We start from the raw sequence: 15,101 nt of genomic DNA on the forward strand, positions 1-15,101 counted from the left end.
CAGAAAGCTCTTGAAATTCCTGAATGGAAGACTGCTGTTATGGAGGAAATGAGGGCATTGGAAAAGAATAAAACTTGGGAAATGGTTGATCGGCCGAGAGGCAAAACACCAGTAGGATGCAAATGAGTTTTTACAATAAAATACAATTCTAATGGGACTCTTGAGAGATACAAGGAGAGACTTGTTGCTAAGGGATTTACATAGACCTATGGCATTGATTATTCTGAAACTTTTTCACCTGTTTCTAAACTAAACATAGTTAGAGCATTGATATCAATTACAGTAAACCTGGACTGGCCATTGCATCAATTAGACATCAAGAACGCCTTCCTTAATGGATATTTAAAAGATGAGGTTTATATGGATGCTCCTCCAGGGTTTGGTAAGATTTTTGGTACAAAGATTTGTAAGCTGATAAAATCTATTTATGGGTTGAGACAATCCCCTGGTTCGACCGATTTGCGAAATTCGTGATTATTCAAGATTTTTCTCCAAAAAATTCAGACCATACTCTTTTTGTAAAAATTATGACAAACAGTATTGTGATTCTAATTTATGTGGATGATATTATTCTCACTGGCAGTGACCTCAAAGAAATGGAGAAGGTGAAATAGATCATTTCAAATGAGTTTGAGATTAAAGATTTAGGAGAGCTTAAGTATTTTCTTGGAATGGAAATTACAAGATCCAAGGAGGGGATTGTCATATCTCAACGAAAGTACATCCTAGATCTTTTGATGGAAACCAGCATGAGCGTGTGTAAGCCAGCAGATACACCAATGGAATTCAACTCAAAGTTGGGAGAAATAAAAGAAGGTATTCCGGTGGATAAGGCAAAATATCAGAGGCTAGTGGGAAAATTAATATATCTATCCCACACTAGACCATATATCTCATTTGTAGTTAGTATGGTCAGTCAGTTCATGAATGCTCCCTATGAAGAACATCTTAATACTATATATAGAATTCTGATGTATTTGAAGTCGTGTCCCGGAAAAGGAATCTTGTTCAAGAAATCTGTCAAAAGGACTATTGAGGTATACACTGATGCTGATTGGGCAGGAACGGTAACTGATAGGAGGTCAACTTCAGGTTACTGCACATACTTGTGGGGAAATTTAGTGACATGGAGAAGCAAAAAGCAAAGTGTAGTAGTAAGGAGCACTGTAGAGGCAGAATATAGAGCAATGGCCCATGTAATTTGTGAAATTTTATGACTTAAAAGAGTGATGATGGACCTGAGAAAACCTGTTCAGCTTCCGATGAAGTTATTCTGTGATAATAAAGCTGCGATTGATATTGCTAATAAATTCAAAATATTCTGGAAATATTCTAGAATAATCTGATGCCCATATCACTCCTTAATTCAAGGAGATGATTACTATTGTATCTCTCTACATAAGCTCATGCATCGTAAACTAAATGATTAAGGAAAATAAGATATTCACTCCTTTAAAAACTTTCATAAACCTTGACCGAAAATTTTAGTTATGTTTAATATAGAGGAAGTATAGGATAATAGAAAATATAGAGAGAAAGTTGTATCTCATTTCATTAGCTAAATGAGCTATTTATAGTAGTTGATTTACAAGTCTTAATAAGTAAGTTATTCAAGTCTTTTTCATTAAATATTACAAAACTTCGTTAGTAAGTTTTGTAAATTTTCCTCGATAAGCTTTACAAGTCTTCCTAATTAAGTTTGTTTCTTAAGAATCTTAAGAAGCTGTGCATGTCTTCCTCGGTAAGATGTGAGAGACTTTGTTGATACGCTTTTAACAATGGGTTTATATTTATTCAAATATTTTAACAAAGAAAAAGCAGTGTAAAAATTGAAATAACGGGCAGAGCAACATTTGCAAATCAGAGTTTTGTGGTTGGAAAGGCGAGTTGTGGAAAAGAGAAAACAAAAGTATACTAGTAGTTAAACTAGTTATCATCATAGGTTGAAGAAGGTTGTTTGATTATGGGCGGCATGAGAATTTGTACAAGTCCGTGGTTGGATTTGAAGCCCCAAATACATGGAAAAAGCAATAATAATAATAATATGTTGTATTTAGCAACCACCAGAACAACAACAAGGGAGTTGAGTAAAGTCATCATGTATCACAAACCCACCAGCATCAGTAGCACCACTAGGAATGTACTAATCATTTTTCTCTGAGCTGCCTACTACTTGCTAATGATATCAATCAACCTAATGATTCATTGTTTCAACAGGTGGACACCGAAACTCGAAAACATGAGTTGCTGAAAGCTATTCAAGATACTCGGCGGGGTAGTTCCGCAACTCCCCACCAGCGTTGTTGTATTGAGGAGGCTCTCGTCAGTCTGGAAAGCCTGGATGCTGGTTTGCCTTTGGACCTCAATTTGTTGAACGGGACTTGGCGGTTGCAGTATACTTCTGCTTCTGATGTTCTCATTCTTTTCGACTCCGCTCACAGACTTCCCTTCTTCCAGGTTCACTCCTCTTCCTCTTACTAGTCATCACATTACTATTTTCTCTTATCTTTCTTGTTAATATCAATATTGTTGCAACTTCAAGTTAGCTTGTCACTTCAATTTTGCAATTAGTAAAATAATTACTTCCTACTTAAAGGTTATTACAATTGTATTACGTAATAATAATTTTTTAAATAATCATATTCTCTTTTTGGTGTTTACTACCTGTCTACAAGCAGGTTGGCCAAATTTATCAAAAGTTTGAGTGCCAAGCTGAAACCAATGGAGGATACGTCCGCAATGTTGTTCGTTGGAGTATCCCTAAAGTATTAGAGGTAATTTTTAATGTTTTCTATTTTGTTCTCTATTTCACTCCTCAGTGGCGTTTTTCTTAGAATGGATCTCAAATGTCTGTAACTTTGTTCTTACCTTTAAGCTTTTTTATAAATACAAAACAATATGGGGTATCTATCAGGATTGAATATTGTCTCCTTATGAGATCAAGTAATAGCATCATTAATGTTGTGTTTGGTTGGGATGAATGAAAATTGGAAGGAATGGAATGGAATTTGAACTACAAAAGTATATGGTTGTTCACATTTTTCATTGTTTCCTCCTTCCCATTCATTACAATATTAACTAGAGCTCAAGCACTCCATCTTGAGAAGGAATGCCGTATTCATTTTTTTAACAATTTCTATCATAACAAATTTGCCCTCGCTCAATTTTTTTCCAAATCTTCTCTCCGAACTCCAATCTTTCTCATTTCGTTCTACTCTCCACAACGTAAGTACTACAGTCTGTTAAGTAGTTTTGTAATTGGGTGAAAAAGAGAACTCTGGTATGTCAGTACGGAGATAGACTCTACAGGAGAACATTTGGTTCGGTTCTGTTAGGATTTTAGCATTTTGCTTGAAATTAACATTAGAATTGAATTACATTATATTAGCATGCGTTCACATGCGTAGCTATACCCACACGACTCTGTATCTATGTGGCCTGTGGCTGTGAGCCTACTTTCTTGATGCAGCGTAGATGTTCCCCATTGTTTTGCTCATTTCCTTACCGGGATAGAGAGCAATACAATTTTTTTTTGTGTTTCCAAGTGTTTTTCTCATGTGTCCATGCTATTTTTATTATACAGTATACAACATATGTATTCCTTAATCATCCCTAGTTCCTAATATATATATTCCTCAACTAATGTATTACGAAATCTACTCTTATTAGTTAATTTTAAATCACTTTACCCTGGAATCTAGCTCAGCCCCTCATGCAACTAATGTTGGACACTCAAAACATCACACACAGTCCCCCGCCCCTCTCTCTATGTTTAAGGGTCTTTCTATACAGAGCTGAGAGCTCTACCTGGCCTCAACCATCCACAATGGAGGGATTGTCAGAATCTGCGGTCAGATAGGATATTATAACTCATGTTTAGTTCCATTGGGCTTATCAGTTGACATTTATATCCCCCAAAAAGTTAGCTCATAGGTTGTTGAGTTTCCTCAAGCTTACAAGCTACCAGCCCTTTCCATAACCGATTATGTGCACCGCCTTAAGGACTTTAATAACAGTGACAAGTTGTATATTCTCTTGATGCTTCATATTCAAAGGTAAGCATTCAATGTCTTCGCATACTACTTTAATGAGTTACTCTAATTGTCAATTTCTTATAGGAAGAAGAAGGTGCCACTCTGCTCGTTTCTGCAAAATTCTCTGTAGTTTCTTCACGTAATATCTTTCTTCAGTTTGAAGAGGTTAGTCTTGCCATCCTGAAGGCATGATATTGCTATGACTATGCATTCAATATTGATTATGGATTTGTTTGTTCCAATCCCCTTTTTTAATGGATAGTTGCCATGCCCATCTTTTAAGTTCCACAATTAGCGACTTCGCCTAATAACTGAGCTTGATCATTGTACGCTCAAGTACTCAACAGCCATGTTTCTGACATAATACGGATCAAATGAAATCATATATTAACTTGTTTAGTTTGGTTTGTAATCTTGCTTTTATTACTCCACCTGGAAGTAACTTGTAGTTCTTTTCAAATTTTAACGCATGGGAAGTGTTAGCAAGTCAAAAGTACTTGAAAAATTTACGATATTATCTTTCTGTTTAGTCATGAAATTTAGATTAATGCAGCAAAACCTTAGTGCGGTTGCAGACAGTGTAAAAGTTACTCGTGTTGTTTCAAAAATATTTTTCACTTTCTTCCCTAAACTGAGTTGCAAATTTTAAACCATATGATTGTCCCCATTTATCAGAAAAAGGAACTGTTATTGAAAACTTGCAGTAGTTGCATCTTCGATGGTGATTTACCTTGATCATTTTATGTGTTATTCTTGTGCATAAATTTCTATGGTTTTGGAGAGTACATATTTCAAGGCTCGGTCGTGATGTAAAAAAATGTGAATATTAAATTGTATGTTGATGGACTTACTATAATTTATTGATTAACAAAAAAGTTTAGTGATGCAGTAGAAGCTCTTTTCAAATTATTGATCATTGTCCCCAGTCAAGGATCTGCACATAGTTCATGTCAGTAGCTCAACATGTATCAGGTCATCTGAAGTTTTCTGCCATATATTGACAGTAAATAAGCATAAAATGGGCCTGATAGGCCAACTGGAATGTGTTAGGCTTGTATGATGATATGATAACAGAATCTGCTTCCCATGGAATACAGGATCATTAATATTTAGGCTTATTATTTTTTAACACTGTTAAGCTGTTAAATTCCTTAAATCTGCACATTCTTTACTCAGTTTTCTGTTCTGTATGGACTTCTAAGTTTTAGTAACAAAGTAATTCGGTTAAGATGAACAGAAGAAGATAAGAAGCTGCTTGATGATGTCTATGTGTTCAGTTTAATCGAACACTTGTTAACATTTTTTTTATCTAACAGATAACTATCAAGAATATATATATTAGTGAAGAGGTGCAAGCTTTAATAACTCCAGCGATTCTTCCACGGACGTTTTTTAATTTGCAGGTTGTTCTCTGGAATTATAATTTCCTTTTTCTTTCTTTATATTAAAAAAATCTGGTTCTTTTAAAATTCATGGCTTCTCCAGTGTATATCCATAAAATTAAATATTTAAGTCAAGTCATAATAATGTCTTGAAAGAGTTGTACATATTTTCTGCAGATCTTGCAGTTCATCCGAACATTTGAAGCACAATATCCGGTGGGAAATCCGGGGAGGTATATCTCATGACTGCAATTTTTTTTTGAGATTTATGTATTATATTTTCCGGAACATAATCCATCAATCCCGATTGCAGGCAATCTGTTGGAGGACTGTACTATCTCTCGTATCTGGATAACAATATTTTGTTGGGTCGTGCTGTTGGAGGTGGAGGGGTATTTGTATTTACTAGAGCACACACTCTTGTGTGACTTATACTTATTTGTTATATATATTTTAATTTCATGTAACATATAAACATTATCATTTGATATGATAGAAATATATCCCCGTGGAATTAATTTGTTATTGATTCCTGAAAATGAGATCTGGCCTTGCAGGCTAGATTTCTTCTTGTTGATAATAGGTATGAACATCTAAAAGGGAATAATAGTCATATATTTGTTTTCCATTACACAAAACACCTGTATATGCTCCATTTAGAGATCCAGGTCTATTAGTTGTTTCTACCCTTCCTTTCATCTAGTGCTAAATGTTTCTCATTGTATCAAAAGAGATTAGGGGGTCATGCAGATGCTTGTGATAATCTTAGCTCTATTAAATTGCCAGAGAAACCTCTAATCCTAAATTGGATTATAAGGTTCTCACTAGTTACGAGTTTCATAACTTAGTTCTTTAGCAGTAATTAGTTGTGTAATAAAATCAAGTATATGTTACATTCATAAAACTTCAATGACTGAAAGCTTGGGTAAGAAAGTAAATTTTGGGGGTGATTGATGCATTGCAAAGTTGTAGCTAGCAGAAGAGTCCAAATAGATTATTGGACCCCTAATTTGGACCAGGCATTGTGAAATAGTGATTAGGTTGCCAAAGGGTTAGCAAAAAAAACTCTAAGAGTGTAGCAGACAGAGCGATATTTTGGTATGCATCCTACATGATATGTAAATAGTAAATACGATACAAATTACTAGAGTGATTTTGATTGTTCAGGTGATATGGTATCAATCTGAGTCGGTATCACGAGGACCTAGTTTGGTGTCATTACATAATCTGCCTAGAAAAGCCATGTTTCAGGCTGTTTGTGATGAATTAGAAGTAACTCCAGTCCCTCCTCTCAAGGAGCTCGATATCATGAATACACGAGTGGTTTTTAGCATTTTTCGAATGAGCTTAAACTAAGACACTCTGAACTACATAATAAGGTTTATATTTTAAAAGACTATGCATGGTGCAGAAGGCTTTGCTGGTAAAATTTGTGGAGGTGGTATGTGCTGCAACTTGCAAGTGTTCAAAACTGGTGTACCTTGGTTCAGAGAGTTGACAAGTACCAGTTCATACATCTTCGATTACTTTAAATTTAAATGGTAATATGCCCTTGCACCGATTCAGAGGCAGTAGTGTGTATGAGTACTAGTGTACTACTCTACGTCACTAATCTGGAACTATCTCAGCTTGATTTTGACATTTAGTACTTGGCTATCGGCTTGAATTAGGTGTCATATTAGTTTGCCATTGCCCTATAATTTGGTGGGGGCTGAGATCTACAGTTTTTGAGAGCAGCTTGGTCACTGATTATGGGCTTGTGGAGTTGAAAAGATGGCAATAAAGCTGATTTTAACTAAAACACAGTAAATTAGTGCTTTAAGTAAATGTCCCATAGCTGGTCAGAATGTGGTGTGCTGGTGTTGCCTTATGGCCCCGTAAGGCTACAGTTTCTTGGTATCTTTAACTTTGTTTGAACCTACGGTTACTGATCTGATCTGTTATATGCACTTCTGTTCCTCCTAACTCTAGTCTGTACATCCTGTACTATATTCTGATATGCTTCACTCTACTCAAATAATTTTTTTGCTATAGTTTGTAGTGGTAATTAGTTGAAGGAGCCAGATCGTATCATTCTTGTACAAGGTTGACAAAAGTAGAAGGATCACCATGTCCAGAAGTGCCTACCTAAATAACAGGCCAGTCCATCTGTGTCTCTATCGAAAATCTTATGCTGCGTATATTAGAATTATCTGTCGTGGTGGTGGACTGGTGGTAATCCAGGATCAGGTATAGCTTGCCTCTGTATTCAAGGCCCTCATGGCTCATACTTAGAACCTTTTGCTATATTTCTTGTCAAATAAAATTTTGCATTGTTCTCTCTTTTAGTTTATAATAAAATTTATAATACTTTCAAATTAAGCGTTACAATGCAATGGTATGAATTATTTTTTAATTTTATTTTGAATTTGCAAAAAAGTTGGCCTTGTGTCAAAACATAACGTAAAAGAGCAACATACAGTGCTATGTTTTTTTTTTGTTTCCTTTCTTTGTTTCATGTTTTTGGTGTTCCAGCAAGTAAAATTCAACACTTGTATAGACAGTTAGTACATTGGGAACCTTAATTAGGGGTTAGGTTTGGATCAAAATACCGTTTCACCAGAGAACTGAGAATCAAAGGTTTTGTAGAATCCTAACCTACATAATTTGTTACTATGTATAGACGAACCATGGCTTCATTACTTCTGTGCTTGACCCGCGCTTCCTATCAGTCTAACACGAGTCTATGTTGTATACTTTGGTGTTCCACATATTTGCTCAAGTTAAGATCCAGCCTGAAGAAACAAATCTTTGTACCTGGGTGGCATAAATTAAGTAGAGAGAGATAAGAAAGTTATATGGATGTGAGGCCTTTGAGCAACGGCTAGATATCCTATCCCAACTGATTGGGAAACATTATAAAATTTTGGTCATCAAAGAGCCATGTCAGCATTATCCAGATGATCAAGCAATGAGTGGTTATCTAAGCCAGGTAACTCCAACATACACTCACATTTCATGCCCCTTGAGATCAAAACTTAAAGAAACAAACAAACCATAGATGAGATATTGATCAATCAAACACCACTTAAATTCAGAGAATTGATAAATTATATTGTCTTTTTTTCTTTCTTTTTACTTTTAGTCATTTCAACTAGCCTTTAGAGTATCATATAGGAAGGGAAGAGTAAGTTGTATATAATTCTCAGAATATTAAGATATATATAGATATATACCAATTGAAGCAATATAATGGCATCAAGCACTTCCACTCCACTTTCTCTTTCTTCCATCCTTCGACAGTCAGCTTCCGCCTCCTCACAATGTCTATCACTTCCCAAACTCCCTTTGCAGCCTCAAGCGCAATCCCAGAATCGCGCTTGGAAGGCCAGTATGTACTGTAAGTAGAAATATCCATTAACAATATGATATTTAACTAGATACGTATGACCCAAAATATGATGTCATTTGTTTTGCAGGTCGTAAGATTGTCCGTGATGTTGCTGCCATGGCTACTGGAGATATTGCTACAAAAGAGGTGGCTACCGAAGAGCCCCCAACCGTCGAAGCAGAAACTGAACTTCCCGAGATTTTTGAGACTGTCCAAGAAGCTGTAATGCTACATAACATAAAATGTGTTATTATGACAGATATTACATTGGTCAAATTGTATATTCATTCGTGTACTTGTTTACATACAGTGGAACAAGGTTGACGACAAGTATGCAGTGACTTCTCTCGGAGTAGCTGCTGTCATTGCTCTAATAGGCTCCAGTGGATTGATCTCGGTAAGAATTCTTTCATTTCACTTTCCTTTTTTTCTTCTCTTATTTAGATTAGCTATGGTCAATGATTGTTATTGAATTGTGTTAGTTCTACAAAGATTTCACATCATGTGCAGAGGCCAAAATACGTGAACAAGAATACAAGATACTGCCTTAAAAGAAATCAAACATTATTAATAAATTTCTGAAATATTTGCTTCTCTTGATTTGAACAGGCAATTGACAGGCTTCCGCTAGTTCCTGGTGTTCTTGAGCTCGTAGGGATTGGTTACACTGGTGTAAGTTGTGTTGGTTTGTATTTTCAAATACCTTGTCATGCATAGGACCTGTTTTGAATGCTGTCAAGTATGCAGTTTGATACAGAATATCAGATGCATATAAAAAGTTGTTTTTCTATGTTTTTCTGCAGTGGTTCGCTTATAAGAATCTGATATTCAAGCCTGAAAGGTAGCATTGTATTTTATAGATGTTTGCAACTTTTCGGAAGACTTAAATAATTAACAGAAGCTTGTATTTACTAACTTAAAATTGGTTGTTTGATATTTCAGAGAAGCATTGATACAAAAGATTAAAGGCATATATAGCGACGTTGTCTGAAGCTGGAAGAAACTATAGAGCTGATACCTTACTACAAATGCTTGACTGCGGAACACAAAATGTAGCAGTTGCCAAGGAGGCTTTAATTATCCTATTTCATTCCCTTAGTTGTGAGAATCTCTAATCAGAATAAGGTTATGTACCAAATTGCCTAGTAGATAAAGATGTTACTATATTTGCTCAATATTTACTAAGCATAGGCCTCTTGAGTCTATACTCATCGGGTTTTTTTTGGTCATTTGATGTTGATCTGGCTTGGAGTAAAATACTTTATCTTCATGGTGCTCTGTATATGCAAGTACATAAACATTAATCTTTTTCTTTTTAATGTCTCCAATCTCCATGCTGTTAGTCATAATGGAATTTGACACCATGATACAGAGATTAGTTCATGGTGCTCTGTATATGCTGTAATAGCAAGTGTAAGGTACATGTACAACCAAGAATGCTAACCATTTGCTCTTTTCAATGGACTGGAGACAGACATTGCCACAAATAAAAATATCTGCACTGAATCTGTACAAGTGGCAGAGAAAACCTAGAGATATTACTAAAACTTTTAAAATATGTCACAAGTACTATATACTATTATACATTCCCTGGTTCCGGAGATTCTTGACAAGTAGCTAGGGTCACTTATAAGAAATATATAAATGCTCACACACACACATTCGGAACACCCGCCTTGCTGATAATTTGCTAATATCTTTCATATGTTGGATGAAGTTCTCATAGCTAGAATTATGTGTTGAACCTTAAAATTTTAAAAAAGTGACTGGGGTTGTCTAGCTTATGAAATACTTACAACTTGATAAATGAATCATAATCCGGACATCCACATGTAAAGGTTTAGGCAATAACAGTCATATACATATTCCCAGCCTCTTCCTTGTTCTCCTGGGTATGTATCTGAATCTGATTCTAGTCTTTCAAGTGTACACTACATTTGTATTTATTTGAGATTATCATGGACTAGAATAGGGTTTGTTACTTGAACCGATGCTTAATTTTATAATCTAGGCACAAGCTGGAAATTACAGAAACAAAGAATTTGACAGCAAAATTAATCAGGTTAATCAGCAAGCACATCAGCTGGTAACATGACAAGGAAACAAAAGGTTTGAATTAATGAGTTTAAGTCGCTCACTTAATCGATGAGATGTGCACAATAAACACAACTAACAATTGAATTAGTAATTTTGATATACGGAATCCAGAGAAGGAAGAGGAGAGTTTCAATTTCGAATTTCCATGCAAGGCACAAACCCCATGCATGCTGTACCTAATCTACCAGACCAATTGTCTTCCCTTTCCCAACTTCTATGCTCTTATTAGTAGATTATTAATATAGATAGCAATAAAAAGTAGTACTTCATACGAGAATGATGGATTTAACTTGCAGATGCGCGCAGTGGGTGGTGGAAGTATATTTATAAACCATGTTATTCTTCTTCATCAACTAGTAGTAAATACTGCTAGTAATTGTATGAATTACAGTAGATCATCAATCACTCCCTCGTGTGTTTCACTATTATAAACATCTTTCTCTCCACCAAGCTTTAATTTGTCCCTAGGTCATCAATGCTAGTATGTATTCCCAGATTCATTTCAATCTCTAGCTAAATATTTACAAGTACTTGTTAACAATATATACATCTCACCACCACCACCTGCATTGCAAACATATATACGTGACACCTAAAATGCTCATGGCAAAAACCTTATATATCCTCAACAGTCGGAAGTACACTCATCTTAGTTGTAGTATCTTCAACTCGTCTTACATTCCACTGCTTACTGCTCTTTTTCTCCTTACCCTATTTCCACTGACCATCATTAGTAAAAAAGCAGATATTCAGCCGCAATGCAGAAGAGATGCTCATAAATGTGGATTCCTTGATGTTCCATTTCCCTTTTTTGTCAATAGCTCTTCTACTTCTCCACCAGCTTGTTCCCTCCCAGATGCTTTTCTTCTCTCTTGCTTGGAGTTGAACAATTCAGATCCTTACCTTTTCCTTAGCATCAAACAGAAAAGTGGAAGTGAGTTGAAAGGCTATCAAGTTTTGCAATTCTTTCCTGATGGAATTTTAGTTGATTTTCCGCAAACTGTCAGTCTTGGTGATCATACTGCTGCTAATTTAAGTACCTCGTCCTCCTGTGTTGAGTACAATGATTTAAAGTCGTTTGGTTTTCAGGGGAGGGAGGAGTACTTTGGTATATCAATGGACAACGTGCTTGGCTTGTATGATTGTGAAGACTCATCCTTGTGCAAACCAGATTGTGTAAATACTAATACTATCCTCATGCCCCCTGGTTGCAGCAACAACCATAGCAACGACCATGCTGCTTGCTGTTACCCGCTCTCTGATCAGATTTATTGGCATCCAGGAGATGACTTGTCTATCTTCACCCAGTTTGGGTGCAGGGGATTCTCGTCCTGGGTAGTTGTTCCATATAACAATACCACTTATACTAGTGATAATGTTCATGCAGCTCGCAAGCATGGTGTCAAATTGGAATGGGCCTTCCCTGCTACCACAAATAACAGCATATTACTTGATTCAAGTAAAAAAAGAGCAATTTCCTCCACTTTTTGTGCTCCCAATGCCTACGTTGTCAATGCCACCACGATAACATCCGGGATCAGATGCAAATGTGAGGATGGATTTACTGGTGATGGTTACATGCAAGGAGTTGGATGCTTGAAATGTGTGTAGTTTCTAATTTCTTACTTTCTAGAACTGGATACTTGAGTTGGATGTTCATGAGTTGTTCCACTTGTCATTAAATGTGCCACTTGTCATTTAATTTGCTTATAACAGCTTGCCAGGAGGACGGAATGGAAACACATGGCAGAGGATGCTACACAAAGAGACGCGGTGCAAGGAAATTGGAAGTTCTAGCTGGTATCTGATCACAATTTTTTTTTCTTGTGGCTATTTTTCTAATGTCCAACTCCTTTTAATAAATTTATGGAAGGGCTAAAGGAAGGCTCATAGAATTCCATTCCAGCTGTTCTATATACACTTATACAGTGTCCTGGATGGCTGGATATGTATCGATTATATATCTTCAGATAAAATTGCTGAGATAGCTAAACTTGCACTTAGCAGATAATTTTGATATTCGTGAGAAATAACTTAATGACAATCTTGCTCATGCAGGGATTCTCACATCAGCCTTTTGTATTGCCTCCTTGACTGCCCTTTGCTGTCTGCTAAAGCGTCATAATAGCTCTGGTACTTTTCAACCAGATCAGGATCACTGTGAGAGCTCCATATCTTTTGGATGCAGGACTAGATTATTTACTTACCATGAGCTAGAAGAAGCCACCAAGGGGTTTGCGGATTGTAAAAAACTTGTCAGTAGCACCAGTGGCGAACTGTATACTGGAGTTCTTGCAAATGGACTAAAAGTAATTATTCACAAGGTGCAGTGCGGGAGTAAAGGAGACCTGATTCAATTTCTGTCCCAAGTGGATGTATTATCAGCAGTTTCACACAAGAGTATGGCACACGTCCTTGGATGCTCGATCGACTGTGGGGATGCCCCACTGGTGGTATATGAGGATCCTGCAAATGGTACGCTGTTGGAATATTTGCATCAAAACAAACAACATAATAAGAATGGACTGGACTGGTACACGAGATTGAACATTGTGACAGAGACCGCAAGCGTACTTGCATTTATGCAATGCGAGATTTGTCCTCCAATTCTTCATAATGATCTCCAAAGTGGGTATATCCTTCTGGACCAAGAATATTCAGCCAGAATAGCAGGGTTCGGATTACTGAATGGACAGACAGGATCAGATCAATCTGTAGTGAGTAGAGAAGTGCAACATTTTTATAGAAGTGATGTTTACAATCTTGGTTTGGTACTTCTGGAAATTATTGTAGGCTCAACACTAGTACCTTTGGATATTGATTTGCAGAAAATAAGGGGCGGAAAGCTAGAAGAGATTGTAGACCCAGTACTTTATTACCATGAGCAGGCAGCGTTAGTAAAGGAACAGATAGAGAGAGTGGCAGACCTGGCGACTAGGTGTTTATTGTTTGGTGCAGATGGAAAGCTTAGCATGATGGATGCTGCAAGGGAGCTGCTGCACATGAGGACATCTACTGGTACTGCTGCTGGAGGTGGTAGTAGTAGAAGGGGACCTGCACTGGAGGAAACATTTTCCAATTCAAGCCTTCTTCAGATGATGTCAATGTCCCCGGACTCTATTTATTTGCCTCATTTCTCGGGTCACCCTTGACGAATCAACAAGACAGAAACTATCTCCAATGATGCCTATCCGTCAAACAAGCTTTACAACCAAAATTGCCAAGAAGTCGTACTGCATTATCAACTTCTACTCAAATAATTAAATGAAGTGCTTAAACTGAAACTTAAAGCTTTCACTCCCATAGTCCCATGACAACTGCTAGCTTGTAAAAGATTATTCATATGATTATATGGTTTTTGTATGTTGGCATACAAATTTAACACATAACAACTTTGCAGCTGCGCAGCATTACTTTGAAGTTTTAACAAAGCTTAAAACCCTCTCACTAATTTATGGCTTAAACAAGGTGGGGATTCAGCCCCCAGAGAATAGGGTTGAAAATACAAATCAACTTATAACTAGGTTCAAGTCCAGCATCATAGTCATGACTCATGAGTCTTAAAGTATTTTTCTAGAGTAACCAATCTCATGACTGGAACCTGCTCTTGGTGGTATAAATCTACTGAAAAGCAATGTTATGAGGGCTGAAAATACAAAACTATGATATATGTTCTAGAGTTATTTGCATTTTGTATCCCAGTGGTTCGGACGAAATGCACTTTTTAACCCAAACATTTTATAACTGCATTACGCATCCCATAACTATTTGTGAAGGCAGAATTTACATCCCTTTGACAGCCTTATGTTAAAAGTACTCCGTTAACGTTAAAAAGGACGGGGCTTTTATGTCCAATAACATAAAATAATTTTTTAACTCTCTAAAACATAAAACAAAGAGATTATGAATCGTCTATTTCTCTAAAACCCTATTTCCTAAATTAGCGAATCAATGAGAGGCCGATTAAGGGTGGTTATTGACGGTGATCGAGGATCCCAAAAGCCAGGCGATGCAGCCCCAAACCCAGACGACGCAGCCCAAAACCCAGGCGAATCAGGTGAAGGATTGAAAATTGGGGATTTTGGTCTACCCACTATACGATGGTAATCATCTTTGCCTTCTATTTGTTGAATTGAGTAGCAAATTAAGGGTTGCATGTGTATTTTTGGATAATGGATTTTTGTTACTTGTTTATGGTTGAAGCATGCAGATATATAA

The 15,101-nt window shown here is 36.5% G+C and overlaps 3 protein-coding genes across 4 annotated transcripts; all 3 read left to right on the top strand.

Moving 5' to 3' along the window:
- The first annotated feature begins 1,830 nt into the window (after positions 1 to 1,830).
- On the top strand, positions 1,831 to 5,945 carry LOC141671049 (putative plastid-lipid-associated protein 10, chloroplastic). Its single transcript, XM_074477131.1, has 7 exons — positions 1,831 to 2,140; positions 2,218 to 2,457; positions 2,679 to 2,774; positions 4,119 to 4,199; positions 5,351 to 5,437; positions 5,594 to 5,649; positions 5,730 to 5,945. Exons 1-7 carry the CDS (start codon positions 1,964 to 1,966, stop codon positions 5,842 to 5,844), a joined length of 852 nt encoding a protein of 283 aa, XP_074333232.1. The 5' UTR covers positions 1,831 to 1,963; the 3' UTR covers positions 5,845 to 5,945.
- A 2,490-nt stretch (positions 5,946 to 8,435) lies between these two features.
- Positions 8,436 to 10,056, top strand: LOC141671050 (protein CURVATURE THYLAKOID 1B, chloroplastic). Its single transcript, XM_074477132.1, has 6 exons — positions 8,436 to 8,795; positions 8,875 to 9,008; positions 9,097 to 9,183; positions 9,396 to 9,458; positions 9,590 to 9,627; positions 9,729 to 10,056. The coding sequence occupies exons 1-6, from the start codon at positions 8,648 to 8,650 to the stop codon at positions 9,775 to 9,777; spliced, it is 519 nt and encodes a 172-aa protein (XP_074333233.1). The 5' UTR covers positions 8,436 to 8,647; the 3' UTR covers positions 9,778 to 10,056.
- Positions 10,057 to 10,199: 143 nt separating this feature from the next.
- LOC141671048 (probably inactive receptor-like protein kinase At2g46850) lies at positions 10,200 to 14,260 on the top strand. Of its 2 annotated transcripts, XM_074477130.1 has the most exons (4): positions 11,698 to 11,817; positions 11,973 to 12,486; positions 12,600 to 12,683; positions 12,942 to 14,260. In XM_074477130.1, exons 2-4 carry the CDS (start codon positions 12,000 to 12,002, stop codon positions 14,033 to 14,035), a joined length of 1,665 nt encoding a protein of 554 aa, XP_074333231.1. In that variant the 5' UTR covers positions 11,698 to 11,817; positions 11,973 to 11,999; the 3' UTR covers positions 14,036 to 14,260. The 2 variants fall into 2 exon arrangements, with proteins under 2 accessions (XP_074333230.1, XP_074333231.1); XM_074477129.1 differs by having other exon boundaries at positions 10,200 to 12,486.
- The last annotated feature ends 841 nt before the right edge of the window (positions 14,261 to 15,101 follow it).

The sequence above is a fragment of the Apium graveolens genome, chromosome 7, assembly GCF_009905375.1.
Source record: "Apium graveolens cultivar Ventura chromosome 7, ASM990537v1, whole genome shotgun sequence".
NCBI lineage: Eukaryota > Viridiplantae > Streptophyta > Magnoliopsida > Apiales > Apiaceae > Apium > Apium graveolens.

Excerpts from the sequence above, each read along its gene's own strand:
- LOC141671049 (XM_074477131.1), top strand. The coding sequence starts at position 1,964 with ATGGGCGGCATGAGAATTTGTACAAGTCCGTGGTTGGATTTGAAGCCC. Across the intron at positions 2,141-2,217 it reads TCAGTAGCACCACTAGGAAT|GTGGACACCGAAACTCGAAA; the intron begins GTACTAATCATT and ends TTGTTTCAACAG. Across the intron at positions 5,438-5,593 it reads GGACGTTTTTTAATTTGCAG|ATCTTGCAGTTCATCCGAAC; the intron begins GTTGTTCTCTGG and ends TATTTTCTGCAG.
- LOC141671050 (XM_074477132.1), top strand. The coding sequence starts at position 8,648 with ATGGCATCAAGCACTTCCACTCCACTTTCTCTTTCTTCCATCCTTCGA. Across the intron at positions 8,796-8,874 it reads TTGGAAGGCCAGTATGTACT|GTCGTAAGATTGTCCGTGAT; the intron begins GTAAGTAGAAAT and ends TTTGTTTTGCAG. Across the intron at positions 9,184-9,395 it reads GCTCCAGTGGATTGATCTCG|GCAATTGACAGGCTTCCGCT; the intron begins GTAAGAATTCTT and ends TGATTTGAACAG.
- LOC141671048 (XM_074477129.1), top strand. The coding sequence starts at position 11,481 with ATGCTCATGGCAAAAACCTTATATATCCTCAACAGTCGGAAGTACACT. Across the intron at positions 12,487-12,599 it reads AGGAGTTGGATGCTTGAAAT|CTTGCCAGGAGGACGGAATG; the intron begins GTGTGTAGTTTC and ends TGCTTATAACAG. Across the intron at positions 12,684-12,941 it reads GAAATTGGAAGTTCTAGCTG|GGATTCTCACATCAGCCTTT; the intron begins GTATCTGATCAC and ends TTGCTCATGCAG.